Source organism: Labeo rohita, chromosome 8 (assembly GCF_022985175.1).
Source record: "Labeo rohita strain BAU-BD-2019 chromosome 8, IGBB_LRoh.1.0, whole genome shotgun sequence".
NCBI lineage: Eukaryota > Metazoa > Chordata > Actinopteri > Cypriniformes > Cyprinidae > Labeo > Labeo rohita.
The window spans coordinates 4,952,995-4,972,243 of record NC_066876.1 but is presented as its reverse complement, the minus strand read 5'-3'; the positions used below and the strand labels follow the sequence as shown (position 1 = coordinate 4,972,243).

At 38.4% G+C, this 19,249-nt stretch overlaps 1 protein-coding gene across 1 annotated transcript; it reads left to right on the top strand.

Moving 5' to 3' along the window:
- Window positions 1–12,740: 12,740 nt before the first annotated feature.
- On the top strand, window positions 12,741–15,223 carry LOC127169875 (small serum protein 2-like). The gene is made up of 4 exons (XM_051117541.1): window positions 12,741–12,804; window positions 14,157–14,252; window positions 14,487–14,497; window positions 14,686–15,223. The coding sequence occupies exons 1-4, from the start codon at window positions 12,741–12,743 to the stop codon at window positions 14,806–14,808; spliced, it is 294 nt and encodes a 97-aa protein (XP_050973498.1). The 3' UTR covers window positions 14,809–15,223.
- Window positions 15,224–19,249: the final 4,026 nt, after the last annotated feature.

Genomic DNA, 19,249 nt, shown 5'->3' with positions numbered 1-19,249 from the left:
TTTTTCTGCCTAAAAGTGGAAATCGGTAATCAAACAAGTTGATAATCAGTGCAGATGTTTGTTGAAATATTTGGCCACACTGAAAAAAAAGGCAATGGGGAGATTGTTGAATTTTTAAATATGCATTTTGCATTTCTTACATTATTAATTTATGCTTCTCATCTAAACAAATTTTAATCATGCACCATGTATTTATTCTGTAAGGATGTTCAATCATATAGAATTAATCATGTTGAAGCTAAATGAAGTAGTTATGTTTTCTTTATAAACCCCGTCCCTTTGTGAAGGAAACCGTTTCGCGCCCATCGCCATTTTGTCTCTCGCTGTGGATGAGATCTGAGCTCTACACTGAGGTAAGTTAATTAAAACTTGAACATAAATTTCAGTTTAGAGTAGCCATTCAGTATTTGAATGTGCATATTTTCACTCAGGTTTTATGTACTTGTCATATCAAACAACATTGTTTTTTAAAGTTACGTTTATGCATTTGTACCTGTTGTGAATTTTTTCTTAGAGACCAGGAGACATTTTTGGATATCTTGAAGCAGAAGTTTCTCTTTATTCAGATACTCGCTGCTTGGCACTGCAGTCTTCAAAATGTCGTCTTAAGGCAGTGATACATTGTAGTTTATATACATTTAGGGGGCAGTGCTTAGATCTGGAGACAAAGCACCTGGGTGACAACCCCAAACAAAGCATGCAAATGCTGCACCATATACACCAGTCCTAATCCAATCATCATAACTACTCAAAGACTGGGCAGAGGTACCAAGAGCCATTACAAACAAAAGGTGAATATCTCAGTTATCTGGCTCATTAGACTTACAATAAGAGAACAGAAACTGACAGGAACCTCTTACTACAAACTTTGCTTGAGAGAATCATTTGTCTGATGTCATCATATTTACCTTAAATGCTAAATACAATGTACTGCACCTTAGGTTTTCACGTGATGCTATGTCAGAATGTAGGATCAGCATATTTTAAACAGTTTCTTAAATTTGTAATCCTTCAGTCCCCCCTTTGAGAGTTTTAATAACTCTCACATAATACAAATTTAAACCTCCATAAATCCATTCTATAGCCTATGTTTGTTAACATTAAGCCCCATCTTCCATTCATGTAACTTGAAATAGTTACAGGCACAGATATCTTATTCCATGTCTTGTCCTAGATTTACTTAGGTGTAATAGTTTTTTTCAGAACCACAACTGTTGACACATACGACATGGATGGTAACATGTCGAACAAGCTACATGTTGACACAGAAAACCATGTAGCATAAGAGTGGAAGTCCTGACGTCCATGGCGCCTGAATAGCTGTGTAGTCTGTAGTTTTCTGTAGTCCATTTCCCACGTAGATTCACTCAGATGACTCTTTGTCCTCGTGAAGCTTGTTCATGGATGTCTGAGGTGATGCTTTACTCCAGGATGCTGCTTTTGAAGACATCAAGGCATGTACACATACCTGCAACACAAGAAAACAGAGAAACAGCAGACCAGCAGTATTCATGCATAGACATTTTTAGACTTCTGTTGATCGTATAGTGGTTTTAAGTCTAGTGATCGTATAGTGGTTTTGCTGACCTAGTCTTAAGTCATTTGACACCTATGGACCAGTGAGGTGGGGACAAACTGATGAGGGGAAAAACCTATGAGGAAGTCTTCACCACAGGGTTGGCCCCCGAGGCCTGTTGCACTTCGGTTCTTCCCTGGGCTCCTCACTGGCCTGTGTGTCCTAGTCTGTCCCTGTAGTTGGTGTGCGAACTTAACTGTGCAATCACTCCATCCTCTAATGAAACATCAGTCATAGCAAACATCATAACCCATAGAGGATAGGTGAGTGACTGAAGTGTGCTGTAGTATTGTTTTTGGCTGTGAGTGTACTTAACCAGAGTCCCCCAGTGGGAGGAAGTGATAGTGAACTTCCTTTAGTTCTGTTTACCAAGAATCTTTTCATCTTTGTTGTAGATTACTGGGGTAATTAAGAACTCACAGCCTTAACAGTTAGCACCTCAGCAAGCTGCCCCACGAGTTTGGTGTAGTGGGGAGGGTTTGCTTCAGAGTTGCAAGCAGACTGAGTAAGAGCTGATTTACACTGTTCATTTCTCTTACATACTTTTTGTTTTTCCTACACTCTTTCATCCAGTGTCCATGTTTACCACAGTAATGACAATTACCCTCCCTCTTAGGACATTTTCGTTCCTGTTGGTTCTTTGTGTTGACCTGAAAGGATGCTGCTGCAATCTTTACTCTTGCTTTAACATCAGAGTCTCTTTCCCAAATAGCTAATGTCTCTAGGTTACTTCTGAGAGTTTTGTTAGACCAAGTTAGATCTAGGAATGTCAAGGCTTTTCTGTACTCAGCTACAAGGCCATCTGACCAGATGCGGATTAAGGGTCCCTTGTCATCTAGCACACTTTCAGAATCATCAACTATTCCACTGTAAGTTACAGCTGACTGGCAGAACCTTACAGTGTATTCATTCACAGTTTCTTCTTTCCTTTGTACACAGTTAGTGATTCTGGACCAGTCTATTTTGGGTCCCATGATATTCTTTAGAATTTTCAAAACACCTTCTCTCAAATCCCCTTTACTGGCATGTTGTAGTTCAAAAGTAACAGCAGACTCAAAACTGTTGAATTCAGATTCATTTAGAATTTGTGACATCAGCTGTGTGACTTCTGCTAACGACATGTCGTAGAGACGCATTTTGCTAGTCAATGCTCTTCTAAATTCAGAAAAATTTGTGCGTGCTGAGGGTAAGCTCTGAGATACTCTCTCTATATCTTTAGGTCCTAGCGCTGTATGGACTGCTTGCAACTGGAATATGGGGGTTGCAGATGGAACAGTTTTAACACCTTCTACCCTACTCTGAGCCCTTTTTCTTGCTCCACATACTTCAACTGAAATTGCTGCATCTTTCTCTATCCTTCTAGTTTTGCATTTGTCCTCTTGTCTACACAAAGACTGAAAGTCAGGATAGCTTTCATCTGACTGCTGGTCGTATGAGTCACTTTTGGTTGAGGCCTTGTTATGACCCACCTTTTTAGTGAGACAGGACACTTGAGTGTTCAGCTGTTTGTTTTGTTCTTTTAACGTAGCAATACACTGAGCTTGTTCTTGTGCTAAGGATAAGGTAAATTCTCTGTGGCAGCAGATAATGCCTTTAATGTTTTTCTTTCGGATACATGCTCCAAGTACCTTTTTGCATTCTTCAACTGACCATACTTTTTCTGGATCAATACCAAATTTCTTTGTTAAATCCAATCTGACTGACTCTGTCACTATTGAGTCCATGTGCTCTCCTAACAATGATTTGAACTCATTATCTGTCCATAATGGGGTAGCTAGTCCACCCTTCTCAGTTGTTGGAATCAACCTAGCATTCCTTCTCAACATTTTGTAATGTTTTTTCTGACACAACAATACACTTCTAACACCTCCCTGGCAAGCAGAGGATACATTTGTTAACACAGAACAACTGTTGTTAACCTTCTCTGGCAAAGCAGAGGAAAACCTAGTTAATACACATCATGTATTCAAACTTCTCTGGCAAAGCAGAGGATTCCTGAACATAAACTACTAGCACTTTACGCTAATCTTCTCTGCCTAAAACAGAGGATAACAGATATTAGCACGTAATGCTAATCTTCTCTACCTGAATAGAGGAAAACTAGTCTGTTAACCAAACCCTGCAGCTGTTTGTTAACACTTCTCTGGCGGCGCAGAGGCTAACCACATGTACTGGTCTATAGTGGTTCTTTGAATAGAGTAACACTCACCAAATCGTTGTTGAGCTGAAAAAAGTTTCTGGAATTCAGTCTGGAACGATGTCTGGCGAGAAGCTCTATCCGGGTCACGGCACCAAAACTGTTGTGAATTTTTTCTTAGAGACCAGGAGACATTTTTGGATATCTTGAAGCAGAAGTTTCTCTTTATTCAGATACTCGCTGCTTGGCACTGCAGTCTTCAAAATGTCGTCTTAAGGCAGTGATACATTGTAGTTTATATACATTTAGGGGGCAGTGCTTAGATCTGGAGACAAAGCACCTGGGTGACAACCCCAAACAAAGCATGCAAATGAAGTATTCAGGTATAGCAGCCTGCACCATTTACACCAGTCCTAATCCAATCATCATAACTACTCAAAGACTGGGCAGAGGTACCAAGAGCCATTACAAACAAAAGGTGAACATCTCAGTTATCTGGCTCATTAGACTTACAATAAGAGAACAGGAACTGGCAGGAACCTCTTGCTTGAGAGAATCATTTGTCTGATGTCATCATATTTACCTTAAATGCTAAATACAATGTACTGCACCTTAGGTTTTTTACGTGATGCTATGTCAGAACGTAGGATCAGCATATTTTAAACAGTTTCTTAAATTTGTAATCCTTCATACCTTAGCAAACATTAACACGTAGCTTTACGTAGTTTTTGCCTCTTCTGAAAATGTTGTGTATATTAACGTTTGTGTGTTCGAAATGCGTGTAATCTTTTTCTGTATATGTTGGTATGTTGACTAGATGAGTCAGTATGAAAAACTGAGCTGTGTCTGTGTACGAAGAGCTTGAACCAAGTCAGAAATACAATAGAACAGGGAATATCTGGTTTCTCTTGTCCTGTGAAGACCTCTTATTCTCCTGGACTGTTTTTTTTTTTTTTTTGGAATGCTGTTTAGTAGTAATGAGCGTTATTAAAAACTTTTATTTTGTTTTAGGAGGTTGCATTCACATGCATACATCTCTGATGACAGCTTTGAATGATATGCATCTTCATATCATTCCATGAGCATAATATTCTTAATTATAATAATTGTTAACTGTTTTAAAACCTGTCTACCTGTCTATTGAATGTGCCAGTGTATTAAGGGCGCATAGTAGCAGTTGCAGTTAGACTGGATTTCATCCAACATCCATAAAATCCACACATTGGACATTTCAGCCATTATCTATGTAAGTATTCTGAGTGTGCTATATAATTTTACAGTTTGTTTTAGGAAGACACTATTGTATTCCTTGGCCTACCATTCGCAATCATAGAACTGAGGTCTAACAGTTATCTGTAACCAGTCTTTGATGACCACGACTGGTTCTTATTATATTTAGGGCCGAAGCCCTAAAAGGGCGAGAGCCCTATTGTTCTTCTACGGATTATTAGGGCCCGAGCCCTAAAACAGCGAATTGTTTTGGCACACACGTTGGAATCTGCGGTCATTAGGATGCCGCAGAGACTGGGACCCGGGTGTGGCACAGGGGCTCTACAGCGCCCCCTGGAACACTTTCCGAAAACTTGATGTATATCCCACACACATGTGCATGTATACATATGAAACTCGGTACAGACATAGATCTCACTGAGCTGAACTCACGCACGCACTCTATGTCATTAGCTAATCCCAACAAGAAGGGAGTTATTCAGGGCTGTGTAAAAAGCACATTCTCTAGAATTTGCTCCTCTGAGAGCTTTATTCCACCTGCCACCAAACTCGGTCAGCATGATCTCAAGACATTGGGGATGCTAAATTGTGGAGGGATTTTTGATATCTCGAATGGTTTGGCCGTGGCGAGGCGACGAAATTATGGTGAGAAATGAAAAACAGGAAATGGCTAATAACTACTGCACAAATTGTCTGATTCTGATGAAACTTCAGGAGTTTGTTGTATGATGCTGATCACATAGATGTGACTATTAGGAGTCAACTGGCAGCAGGATGTGTGTCGTTTTCAAAATACGTTTAAATCAGCCTCTTAATTTTACTCGATTTGCTTCAAACTTCATCAGAATAATTTCAAAACACGGCCGATGACAATCTGTAAAGGGATCATGGATACGTTAAATGCTGTTGCCATGGCAACGTGTCAAGCTTAGATTTTCATGAAACTCAACACGCACATCAGTATTAATGATAGTTAGACACTGGCAAAAACTCATAAATGGGCGTGGAGGAGCCGCTCTATAGCACCACCTTTTGTCAAAAGTGGGGGGGTTAGTTTTAGCTACAGACACCAAACTCTGTACATATAATACTGGACAACTTTCTAATTTACACCCATTAGCTGTGACCAACAGGAAGTCTGCTGTTTTGATTTGAATGTGAATTTCTGGAAAAATATAGCTGTGAATTAATGAATACTACTACTACAAAAAACGTCAAATTTACACCAAACTTTGTCAAAAATTATGCCAACATACTAGGGGTATGACGAGACACTTATCCCACGAGATGAGACACGAGACTGGGTTCACGAGAATAAGACGAGACAAGATTTTTTAACTTTTCTTAAGAAATCCTCAATGATGAAATATACAGGGGAAATAGTCTTTTATTCAACTGAAAAAGACTAAATGCAAAAAAATGTAGGTGCATTTTGACTTTTATGAAATTAAACTTCAATTTTAATGAATTATATGGAGTAATAAACAACATTTAAACAAGAGCTTCACGACTGGATAAATTGAGAATCCCAGTTGTTTTTAATAAACTGGAGACCATGATTCTCTCACAATTCTGGAGAAAAAAGATTAGAAAACTAAACAAAATAACATAATTTACTAGCGGTTCTGACAAACTGTTCATTGCTTAAGTCTTTTATATATTCATTTAAACAAATATAAAAAAAAAAAAAAACATTAAATGAAAGAGTCAGTGTCTCACTTCATTAAGACCAGTGTTGGGGGTAACGCATTACAGGTAACGCAAATTACGTAGTAATATTATTTTTTCAAGTAATGCATTACTTTTGAATTTCTAAGAAAATATCTGAGTAACTAAGTAACGCCAGTTACTTTTTTCCCCATTTATTGATTGACAAGTCTCCTGTCTGGAAATTGGGAGTAAACGTGATGTTACTGTGTTCTAGACTAAATGTGAACATGCATTAATTCATCTCACTCACAAAAAACAAATTCACTCTTCCTCAAAATGAGTAAAAACAGTGAAATGCAAACTCAGAATATGACGCAACCCTGCAATAATTAAATATGTTAAATAAAACAAATATCCTTTATGTATTTAATCCCATTTTATTAACTAGTGTCTTTGCTGCTGAGCTTTGATGATGCAATTCAACCATACTAATAAGCAAAAACGAACAGTTGTGCTTTTTTATAGCTGAAGAGTGATCTTCTGCATAAATGTACTTTTCTTTCAGCCTGAGGTGAATTTATTTCACTTTTGGTGTAAAAGGGCTTTTACATTAGAATTGTTTTATATTAAAAACAAAGAGGCAAGACCCGCCCAGATTTTAAAAACGTAACGCAAAAGTAACGTAACACATTAATAAAAAGCAATTAAGTAACATAATTAGCTGCTTTTTCAAAATGTAATAAATGTAATAATTTTGTGCTTATCTGTGTTTAACCTAAACTACAAGTAATGTTAATGTAGACCTACATACTGGTAGCCTATTTAAATATGATTTTTTATAATTTTATGCTATATAGACCTACCTCATTACCCTCCACTGGATGTATAATGAGCATTAATAAGCTACATTTTGTTATTTTATAATCCCTAGTCATAATTCTGTGGATATTTTGGTGAAAGTAACTCAAAAGTAACTTAAAACTAGTGTAACGCATTACAGTTCAGAGACAGTAATATTGTAATGTAACTAATTACTTTTAAAAGACAGTAACTAGTAATATATAATGTATTACGTTTTGGAAGTAACTTGCCCTGAATGAATGATTCAATGACCTTTTTAAACGGGCAATTGTCGCCACCTCCTGGTGGAAGAGGATAAGCGTTACAATACATACACGTGTTAAAATACTTTCGTTTTGATCGCTACTGTAGACAATAAGTGTTCATACCCAAACTATAAACTTTTATCCCAGTAATTCTATTTTACTGTGCATTTTTCAGTCTGCAGATGAAGCCCTCATCCTAAGATGCATTGCGGAGACAACTGATCGTCAATGAGGGCCAGATAATCTTACAGTTTTTTGGATAACTTGGCATTAGCTACTGCAAAATTCAACTGCCCATCTAACTGAAAGGGATCATTCACCCACAAATGAAAATTCCGGTATCATTTACATACCCTCAAGTTGTTTAAAACCTGTATAAATTTCTTTGTTCTGCTGAACACAAAGGAAGGTATTCTGAAGAATGCTTATAACTGAACAGTTTTAGGGGACCATTGACTTCCATAGTATTTTTTCCTACTATGGAAATCAATGCTGCCCCAGAGTTGTCTGGCCTCAAACATCCTTCAAAACACTGTCCTTTGTGCAGAACAAAGAAATTTATACAGGTTTGGACCAACTTGAGGGTATGTGTCACACCGTCACACTCACCTGACCCTGGACCAGTCTCCACCGAACGCACGCAATCACCCGCACCTGATTCAGCACCAATCACTCGCTCGCAATCACCGGACTACTAGCACCTGGTCACAATCAGCAGCTCCCTTTAAAAGGATCGCTCAGCCATTCATTCGATGGCTGAGCTCAAGGTTGATACGCTCTGTCATTCCTGGATCATCTGCCTGCATGTCTACTTGCGTGCCCTTTTGAAGAACGAACTTTGTCTGCCTTGCTTCTCGAATGAATGCCTTACAGATTGAGTATACTTCTATTATCTGCACTAATACTTACCTGGACATTTACCTACAGAGAACCTGTGTGATTTGTGATCCTGTTGACATCTACCAGCACTAATACTCACCTGAACACTTACCTGCGGAATCCTGTTTGATTTGTGATCCTGCTGACGTTTACTTGCTTTAATACTTACCTGGATATTTACCTGCAGAGAACCTGTTTACGTTGAGTACACTAAATAAACTCACTTGTTATACTTTACCCCTTTTGTCTGTTGTGACTGAGCGTGACAGAAGCTCAGCCCCGCAAAAGACGATTCTGACAAGAAAGCAGCATGGAACGGGAGGAAGCCGCGGCGATTGTTGAGCCTTATGCAACATTTCTACAAATCTTACATGAGGTACGCTCTGCTCAGCCAGTTTCACCGAGCCCAGTGGCTCGCCCCCTACCTTTCTCTGGTGACAATATCTCCTGCGATGGGTTCTTGTTACAATGTTCTCTTTATTTCGAGGCACAGCCCGGCCAATTCCCCACAGATCGCAGCAAGATTGCCCTGATTATCACGCTATTAATGGGACGAGCCCTGCGATGGGCAGAGGCACTGTGGACCTCGAAAAGCCCTCATCTCGGGTCATTGGATCTGTTCCTGCAACATTTTCGGCAGGTATTTGGTCAACCTGTCACTCCGATTACCGTACAGGAAGAACTGCTGCAACTCCATCAGGGCAAACTCCCTATACATGAGTATATTCTGCGTTTTCGTATTCTCTCCCTCACAAGTGGTTGGAATGATTCCGCTCTGCTGGCCGTGTTTCGTCGAGGTCTCAACACTAACATTCGCCAACAAATGGCCATCTATGAGGATAATGTGGGACTCGATGCATTCCTCAAGAGAGCAGTAACTATATCCCAACACTTAACCGCTTGTGAGACACCAGTCGAATCCGCCCCATCATGTACCTCCACAGAGGAGCCCATGCACACTGATACTTATCATTTAACTGCTCAAGAACGCACCAGACGGCTTCAGGGAGGCTTATGCTTGTACTGCGGTGCTCCATCTCACCTCCTTCTACAATGCCCAGTCCGTCCTGCTAAATCCACGGTGAGTGTGGGTCATGTAACGAATAATATGCATACCATACCACTTATTGACGCTGTACTTATCTCTGAGTCTAACTTCTTCCCTGTGAAAGCATTAGTAGATTCAGGAGCGGCAGACAACTTCATTTCCTCACGCTGTCTGGAGGCATTGCAGATCCCTAAACGCAAAAGCACCATCTCTTACCGTATCACAACTATCCAAGGAAAAGCCCTGGATGCCCGACCCATTAATTCCTGTACTCACCCTCTGACTCTTCAAATAGGTTGTTTCCATCAAGAGTCCATCTCTTTCCTAATTCTGCCCGAAGCCACTGTGGACATTCTGTTGGGACGACCATGGCTAGAGCAACATAACCCACACATCCGCTGGAGCACAGGTGAAATTCTGAAATGGAGTAACCATTGTCATCACTGTCTATCGTCCCTTCCACAGCGTAAGGTGATCTCCTGTTATTCAACCACTATCGAAAGCCCAGAGGTGCAGCTGGAGATTCTTATTCCCCCGGAATATGCAGAATTTCAAGATGTGTTCAGCAAAACTGCAGCCACACAACTACCGCCACACCGAAGGTGGGATTGTGCTATAGATCTAGTGCCACATGCCACTCTACCCAAAGGCAAGGTATACCCACTCTCTTTACCTGAACGAAGGGCTATGGACGAATATGTAGCGGAGGCGTTAGCGCAGGGTTTTATCCAACCATCCACGTCACCCGCCGCCTCTAGCTTTTTCTTTGTGGCAAAAAAAGATGGAGGCCTTCGGCCATGTATTGATTACCGAGCCTTAAATGAGCAGACAGTAAAATTTGCATATCCCCTTCCGCTCGTTCCATCCACCTTAGAGGAATTACGACAAGCCAAGATTTTTAGTAAGCTAGACTTACGGAGTGCCTATAATTTAATCCGTATTCGTAGTGGTGATGAATGGAAAACCGCCTTTGTCACCCCTAGTGGCCACTACGAATATCGGGTTATGCCGTATGGCCTAGCCAACTCACCCTCCATTTTTCAAAATTTTATGAATGAGATCTTCCGGGATATGCTACATCAATTTGTGGTCGTCTATATCGACGACATTCTCATTTATTCTAATGATTTGTCCTCTCACATCTCCCACGTCAAACAGGTTCTCCAACGACTCAGAAAGTACCAGCTTTATTTGAAAGGAGAAAAATGTGAGTTTCATCAGGACCGAGTGCAATTCCTGGGCTACTACATCTCCCCAGAAGGTATTGAAATGGACCCTAAGAAGGTGGCTGCTGTACAGGACTGGCCCACACCCACCACGGTCAAAGAATTACAACGCTTCCTGGGGTTTGCAAACTTTTATCGACGCTTTATCAAAGGATATAGCCAAATTACCTCTGTACTCACCTCTCTCCTTAAAGGAGCCAAGAAGACTATCACTTGGACCTCTGCTGCATCTCCTACAGACCAGGTACAAAGAATACCAAGGCAGATGCTCTGTCCCGTCTTCACCAGCCGGACCCCATCTCTGATGAACCTGAAACCATCCTACCTCAGTCAGTCTTTCTCGCTCCCATTCAATGGTCATGGGACGACCAGATCCAGGAAGCCACACGTCACGAACCAGCTCCACCGGGAGGTCCAGAAGGTAAACAGTACATACCATCTTCTCTCCGTCACTATCTTCTGGACTCTGTTCATACCTCTCCAGGTTCCGGGCATCCAGGCGGCAAACGCACCCTCTCGCTCCTCCGCAATCATTACTGGTGGCCGCAGATGACTCGTGATGTGTACCGCTATATCCGAGGATGTGTCGTCTGCGCCATAAACAACACCTCTCGCCGTCTGCCCGAGGGTAAGCTGGTTCCATTATCCATTCCGCAACGGCCTTGGTCCCATATAGGAATAGACTTTGCTACTGACCTGCCTAAGTCTGATGGTTTCACAACCATTCTAGTGGTCGTAGACCGCTTCTCAAAGGCCTGTAAACTAATTCCCTTACCGGGGTTACCCACAGCCATGAACACTGCTCAGTTGTTGTTTTCTCAGATTTTCAGACATTTTGGAATCCCTGAGGACATTGTCTCGGATAGAGGGACTCAATTCACATCCCGGGTATGGAGGGAGTTCTTTCGATTACTCGGGGTGTCAATCAGCTTATCCTCGGGGTACCATCCAGAGACGAACGGCCAGACAGAACGAAAAATCCAAGAGATCTGTCGTTACCTCAGGTCCTACTGCCATAACCATCAGGAATCCTGGAACCAGTATCTGCCCTGGGCCGAATACGCTCAGAACTCATTAAGGCAAGAAACCACAGGCTTAACACCCTTTCAATGTGTTCTAGGTTATCAGCCACCCCTCTTTCCCTGGAATGATGAACCTACAGCGGGCAGTTCGAAGGCACAAAAGGTGGGCTGACACTCGCCGATCCCCGACACCGGAATACCAGCCGGGCGAGTTAGTTTGGCTTTCCACTCGGGATATCAACCTTCGTTTGCCCTGCCGCAAGCTGAGTCCAAAGTTCATTGGTCCATTTCCAATCATACGACGTCTAAATGATGTCACTTATGAACTGCAACTACCACCCCACTACCGCATAGCACCCACCTTCCATGTATCACTGTTGAAACGTCACTTTAATCCTACGTTTCCTCCCTCTGCAGACCACCCGGAACCCCCTCCTCAACCCGAAATCGAAACCACTGAAACCATCTGCCGAGTCCAAGAGATCCTCGACTCTCTGCGGCGGAACGGGCGGCTTCAATACCTGATTGAGTGGGAGGGGTACGGTCCTGAGGAGAGAAGCTGGATCGACCGGGATGACATACTCGATCCCTCCCTGACCGCGGAATTCCACCAGTCCCATCCTACCTGTCCAGCCCCCAGAGGTCGTGGCCGTCCTCGCCGTCGAGTACGAGCGTCAGGAGACGCTCGTGGAGGAGGGGGTAATGTCACACCGTCACACTCACCTGACCCTGGACCAGTCTCCACCGAACGCACGCAATCACCCGCACCTGATTCAGCACCAATCACTCGCTCGCAATCACCGGACTACTAGCACCTGGTCACAATCAGCAGCTCCCTTTAAAAGGATCGCTCAGCCATTCATTCGATGGCTGAGCTCAAGGTTGATACGTTCTGTCATTCCTGGATCATCTGCCTGCATGTCTACTCGCGTGCCCTTTTGAAGAACGAACTTTGTCTGCCTTGCTTCTCGAATGAATGCCTTACAGATTGAGTATACTTCTATTATCTGCACTAATACTTACCTGGACATTTACCTACAGAGAACCTGTGTGATTTGTGATCCTGTTGACATCTACCAGCACTAATACTCACCTGAACACTTACCTGCGGAATCCTGTTTGATTTGTGATCCTGTTGACGTTTACTTGCTTTAATACTTACCTGGATATTTACCTGCAGAGAACCTGTTTACGTTGAGTACATTAAATAAACTCACTTGTTATACTTTACCCCTTTTATCTGTTGTGACTGAGCGTGACAGTATGTAAATGAAGTGTAAGATTTTTAGATTTGGATTTTGCTTTTATATGGGGTTATATTATATTTTAACAGATGCATTTCAAACAAATGAGCTATGTCTGTGACATGCGTCTCTGTATATTTCATTTAAACAAAAATCATGTTAAATCAACAAGGCAACGTGGCATAAAAAGCATAAAAACAACAAAAAAAATCATGTTCATTTGACAAACATAACTTGGGTAACATAAACGGAGATAAATTATGTTGAGAGAACATATAAAAATACATGCAATGGATATACTTTTTTTTTTTTTTACGTTAATCCAGAAGATTTTTTTTTTTAGTGCAGAGAGATGTTCCACCCCTTTTCTGTTTTGTTTTAAAAGACCCAATGTGACTGCATTTCATTAGACCAGCATCTGTACTAAACGTGCAAAAATGGTAAGTTTATTACTGCTACTGATTAATGTAGAATTTTTATATAACATTTACTGATGTACACTGTGTTTTTTTTTCCTATAATAAGTTCCTAGTTTCTCTTTACAGAAACTTTTGGCTCTGGTTTTGGTATTTTGTGCCTTTGTGTCTTTAAGTGATTCTGGCTGCTCCTGTCAACCTCTAAAAATAGGTAAATAAAAACACATAAACGCGTAAAACCACACAAAAGTCAACATGAAGGTACAATTCACTGTTATTCGTTTTATTTTTTTATAGTGCACATTTCATTAGAACATGAGTTAATCATTGCTTGTTTTGCAACAAAACAAATTTTTGTTTAAAACATCAAAAATAAACGTGTAACAGAAACTGTATATTTAATGTCCTAACTATAACACCATTTATTTGCAGTTTAACAGAAAATGTTTAAATTGAGCATATTTCATGTCAAATACCCAAGAACAGAACATTTTCAGTTATAACAATGAGATACATCCACTCATCATACTACATATTTAAAAGATGATGTATGTACACTATTGGATGAATAAACTCTTAACATTTCCTCTTAACAACTCTTAATGTGATTGAATTTAAATAGGAGAAAAACACTGTGTTGATCGCATGGATCACTCCAAGCATCTAATTGGAAGTACTTGGACAAACCGCAGATGTGACAGATGTACCTGCTCTCCCGGCAAAATGAAGTGAAAGTCAAATATATCATTTTTTAAATTGTTTTATTAATTTCATGTTGTCCTTCAGGTTTTTTTTTTAAACAAAATAATAAAAAAACAGTTGGAGGTAACACAGTATTGCAGATAATACAATATTACTGAAATAGTTCTCACATAAGTATATTCTTTTAAAGTTATTTCTGTAATAAGTAATCTTTTTAAATGTATGCTAATGCGTACATCTTTTTCACAAGGTTTGTTGATTGTTAGTTCACATTAGCTCCATTAACTTTGAAAACAGCTTCACATATCTCTTTTAAACCTGGGGTCATAAACATTCATGTTTACAAACTGAGGGATGAGTTGAAATTTATTTCTGTGATTATGAACAGTATGTTGTAGGCTTTATATGTCAAGACATTTCCTCTGAAGTAATGTGCTTTTGTGTTATAGGATGGGCCGAGTGACTTGACTAAAGGCTGCATTGTGAAGTATAATTACGACACATGCACATTTAAAGTGTTTAATCCAAAAGACCCCAGCGTTAAGTGTGATTATAGTGTTGTTGGAAAATAATTTCCAATGATCGAGTGATGTGTGCTTATTTGGATAAAGAAGAACTTCAACTGTTTTTGGACCCAACCTAGACTACGCTGCATACTAATTATTAATGGCACAGCTAAATATCTTGATCGCAAAAAAATCTGGCATTCAGAACTTTCTTTCTTTTAGTGCTAAAACAAAGCATTTTCAAGTAAAGCTACAAGAACAAGGGATTTTGTTTCTTATATTGAATTTTGTATTTATAAATATAGCGTATATGTAGCACTTGTCCATGTATAGGGGCCTATACATGTTAGAAGATAATTGTCTGTAATAATAAAAAAAAAAAAAAAAAGGAATTACATCACAGTTACCTTTTCATTTATGATTTAAAACATGAATCTTGCTTTGTTTGCTTCTGACTACCTGAATAAAATGCTAAAATTGATCAGTTCAAGTGTTGCATGTTTTTTGATGATGAAATCAAAGGTTTTCGTTACACATCACAATAATCTTGTTTTAAAAAGTTATTTTTTTTTTTTTTTTTTGAAAATTATATTAAGAATGTTTTTTATTTTGCTGTAATGTAAAACTGAGTTTTATCTTTACAAAACAACTCATTTTGCTGCTTGATATTGCAAATTGGTGCATCTTCCCATTTTATTTTAATGTATTATTTGTATTATTTAATGTATTATGAGCATAGTGGTTTGTAGTGCAAACAGTTGTTATTCTAAACATTGTTATTCTTCTCATTATTTCCCTATAGCAGCCAATAAACAGTCAGTCTTGCCCATAGACAGAGCTGGGTATAATAACTACTTACTTGTAATCTGAAGTACATTATCAGATTACAAAAATTAAGTACTTGGAATACGATTAAATTACATTTGAAAATACTCGTAATCAAACTACTTACTTTTTTATGGATTACATAATTACATATATTATTTACACAAAAGCAATAAATTATACATAATTTATTGATTCTCCCTAATTCCTCTTTTTCATCTTTTCAATGTTATTTTCTAAAATAGCCTACTGGTTGTATACATTCAGAAACTTTTCCAGTTTTGTGGACATTCACACAAAGACCTGTCATTAGTCTGGTGGCGACACAGCATTGGAGCACTTTTCTGTCTCTCTCACATAATATATTTACTTGAAGTACCCCTGAGATTTTAAAATAAATATTTTAATAATTAAGTATCCCATTTGCTTATTCATGGTTCTCTGACGTTGATTATGGTCACATGACATGCGGGTAAACATTTATAAATAAATATATAATTATGTATATATAATTGATTTTATAAAGACTTATTTTAATTAAACATTTTAAATTAACAGCTTTTAAAAACATTTTTCATTAAACTCATAAACCCTCTGCAGTTCCTTCACAAACCCCAGTTTGGGAAACCTTAACATAATATAATGTTTAATGCCCTTCATGTTGTTAATAACAATGAATGGAATATATTTTCTTAATATTTTCTTTTTTTTTTTTTTTTTTTAAATATCAGTATGATACAAGATTATCCTATTTAAAGCAATGTGATAAATGAGTTAGGTCAAAAGTAATCTAAAAGTAACCTAAATCGAATGTGATTATATTATGTGTAATGTATTGGATTACGTTACTAACTACAATTTTTGCCATGTCATTTGGAATCAGGAACAGATTACTATTTGTACGTGATCTACGCAGCTCTGTCCACTTCTGTGTTGAAGAATAAGGTGGATATGTTTGTTTCACAAAAACATTTTATTAATGTCACTTTATATCACACGTTCTGCACATTTTCTGTTTAATTCAGTACAGTTAAACTACATTTGTTTTAAAATAATAAATAAATCAGCTAGTGAAGAAGGGAAGTTAAAGAAGAGGTAAAAACATTTTTTCACCCTCTGGCTCTTAATGCATTGTGTTTCCTTCTGGAGCATCAGTGAATGTTTGAACCTTCTTAATAGTTGTGTTTGAGTCCCTCAATTGTCCTCAGTGTGAAAAGTTGGATCTCAAAAACATACTCTGCTGGAAAGGGTTCAAATATGCAAAAGATGCTGGAAAACCAAAGAACAGTGCTCAGTTTAACTGTTCAGAACAAAAACAAGGGACTCATGAACAACCTTCAGTTTAAAAATATTTAGTTATGTCTATTTGGACTGTTTCACGAGTGTCAGTCAATGACAGTAAAGCTCGACTTGACTTGACTTGACTAGATTTGTACATACACTGCCAACACACATTAATGTTCAAACAACATGTAACATGTAAAAGTAAATTTAGCATCCGATGACCCCTTTAATGAATTGAGGCACTGACTTTTTTTTTTTTTTTAAATTTTGTTTAAATGAATATACACTACCGTTCAAAAGTTTGGGGTCAGTAAGACTTGTAATAGTCTTTAAAGAAGTCTCTTATGCTCATCAAGGCTGCATTTATTTGATTAAAATAAAATATATATATATATATATATATATATATATATATAAAAACAGTAATATTGCAAAATGTTTTTACAATATAAAATAATGTTTTTTATTTTAATATACTTTAAAATAGAATTTATTCCTGTGATGAAAAGCTGAATTTTTATCAGCTGTTACTCCAGTCTTAAGTGTCACATGATCCTTCAGAAATCATTCTAATATGCAGATTTATCATCAATGTTCAATGTTGGATAATATCAACAGTTGTGCTGCCAAATATTTTTTGGAACCTGTGATTTTTTTTTTTCAGGATTCTTTCATGAATAACAAGTTTAAAAAGTACAGTGTTTATTCAAAATATAAATATTTTATAACAATGTAAATTATTTATTATTAAGTTTTAATAAATTTTTAATTATTAACTTAATACATCCTTGGTGAATAAAAGTATTAATTTCTTAAAAAAAAAAAAAAAAAAGAAACTATAGAAATGTACTGACCCCAAACTTTTGAATGGTAGTGTATATTTTTAAAAGACTTAAGCAATAAACATTTTGTCAGAACCACTAGTAAATTGCGTTATTTTGTTTGGTTTTCTAATCTTTTTTTCTCCAGAATCATGAGAGATTCATGGTCTCCAATTTATTAAAAACAACTGAGTTGTGAAACTCTTGTTTAAATTTTATTACTGCATATAATTCATTAAAACTGAAGTTTAATTTCACAAAGTTCAAAATGCACCTACAAGTTTTTTTGTTTGTTTGTTTTTTTGTTTTTTGTTTTGCATTTTCTTTAAAAAAAGTTTACAAATCTCATCTTGTCTCGTTCTCATGAACCCACTCACGTGTCTCGTATCCTCTCGTGACACCCCAATATATAACACACACATACAGTATACACACACACAAACATAAAGTATATATTTATACACACACAGTATGTGTGCAATATAATTTAAAATAGCATATGGCTGATTTTCTAAGCGGTGAGTCGTCCAGGGATACCTTGGCCATATACATTTTGTTGTGGGTCATCCTGAAGTCATGTTTGCTTAACCCAGTAAGACATTAGTTAAAATCAGCTCTGAAGTGGGGAAACAGTTTATAAATGTGTATAAATATATCTAAATATCAATAAAAAAGTTATTTTAAAGGATCAGATCTGGTAGAAATAACTCAAGTACAGTGTTAGATCAGACTTTATAACGCCTGTTTTTGTTACGAAAATTACTTTCAGCATTCAAAATAAATGCAAAGATGTATTTCTGCGTTATTACACCTCACACATGCTGTGGTGAATCGTCAGTGACGGTGTCACGAATCTGGCCTGTGCTCTTCTGTCCGCTCGCCACCAGAGGTCGCCTTCCATTCACATTACACAGACTGTTGCACCACACCCCGGACTATGTTCCCCATCGTTCATTGCTCTGATGACACACCGCTGCATGCAGTCAGACACTCTATATAAGCCTTTTCTACTGTTATTTTTTAACATGTTTGATTTTTTTTATCTGATTTTTTTAAAAAGCTTTATTTAGTAACCACTTATACAATGTGTAAAAATAATAACAGCAAGAAGTCAATAAAAATATGACAAAGATAGTGTCACGGTTCAGGGTGCCTTCCCTGCTCCTCTCGCCGTTTGTGTTGTTCGGCAGCTTGTGATCTGGGCAATCAGCGCTGATGGTGCGGCGGGAGTGCGCAGATCACGAGCTGACTCTCTACCACCTGTGGCTTATTTCCCCACACCTTTATATGTCCCCACTTTTCCTTTCCTCGTTGTGAGTAGATTGTTTTGTCCTTACCTGTGATTTGTGTCACTCTCACGCTGCAGTCTGACCCTCTGTTCTCTTGTGCTGCAGGATTCTTAGCGCGGAGTTCCAGCTGCTTGGATGGTTTGCTGTTTCTGCCGGCCAGCTCTGGAATCTCTGTTTCTCCTAAACAAGCAGTTAAATATTGTTTATGTTACTTTGTGTTTTTCGCTGCCGGCTAGCTCTGGAATCTCCGCCTAGTCTACGGCGGTTTATTATTGTTTGTGTTACTTT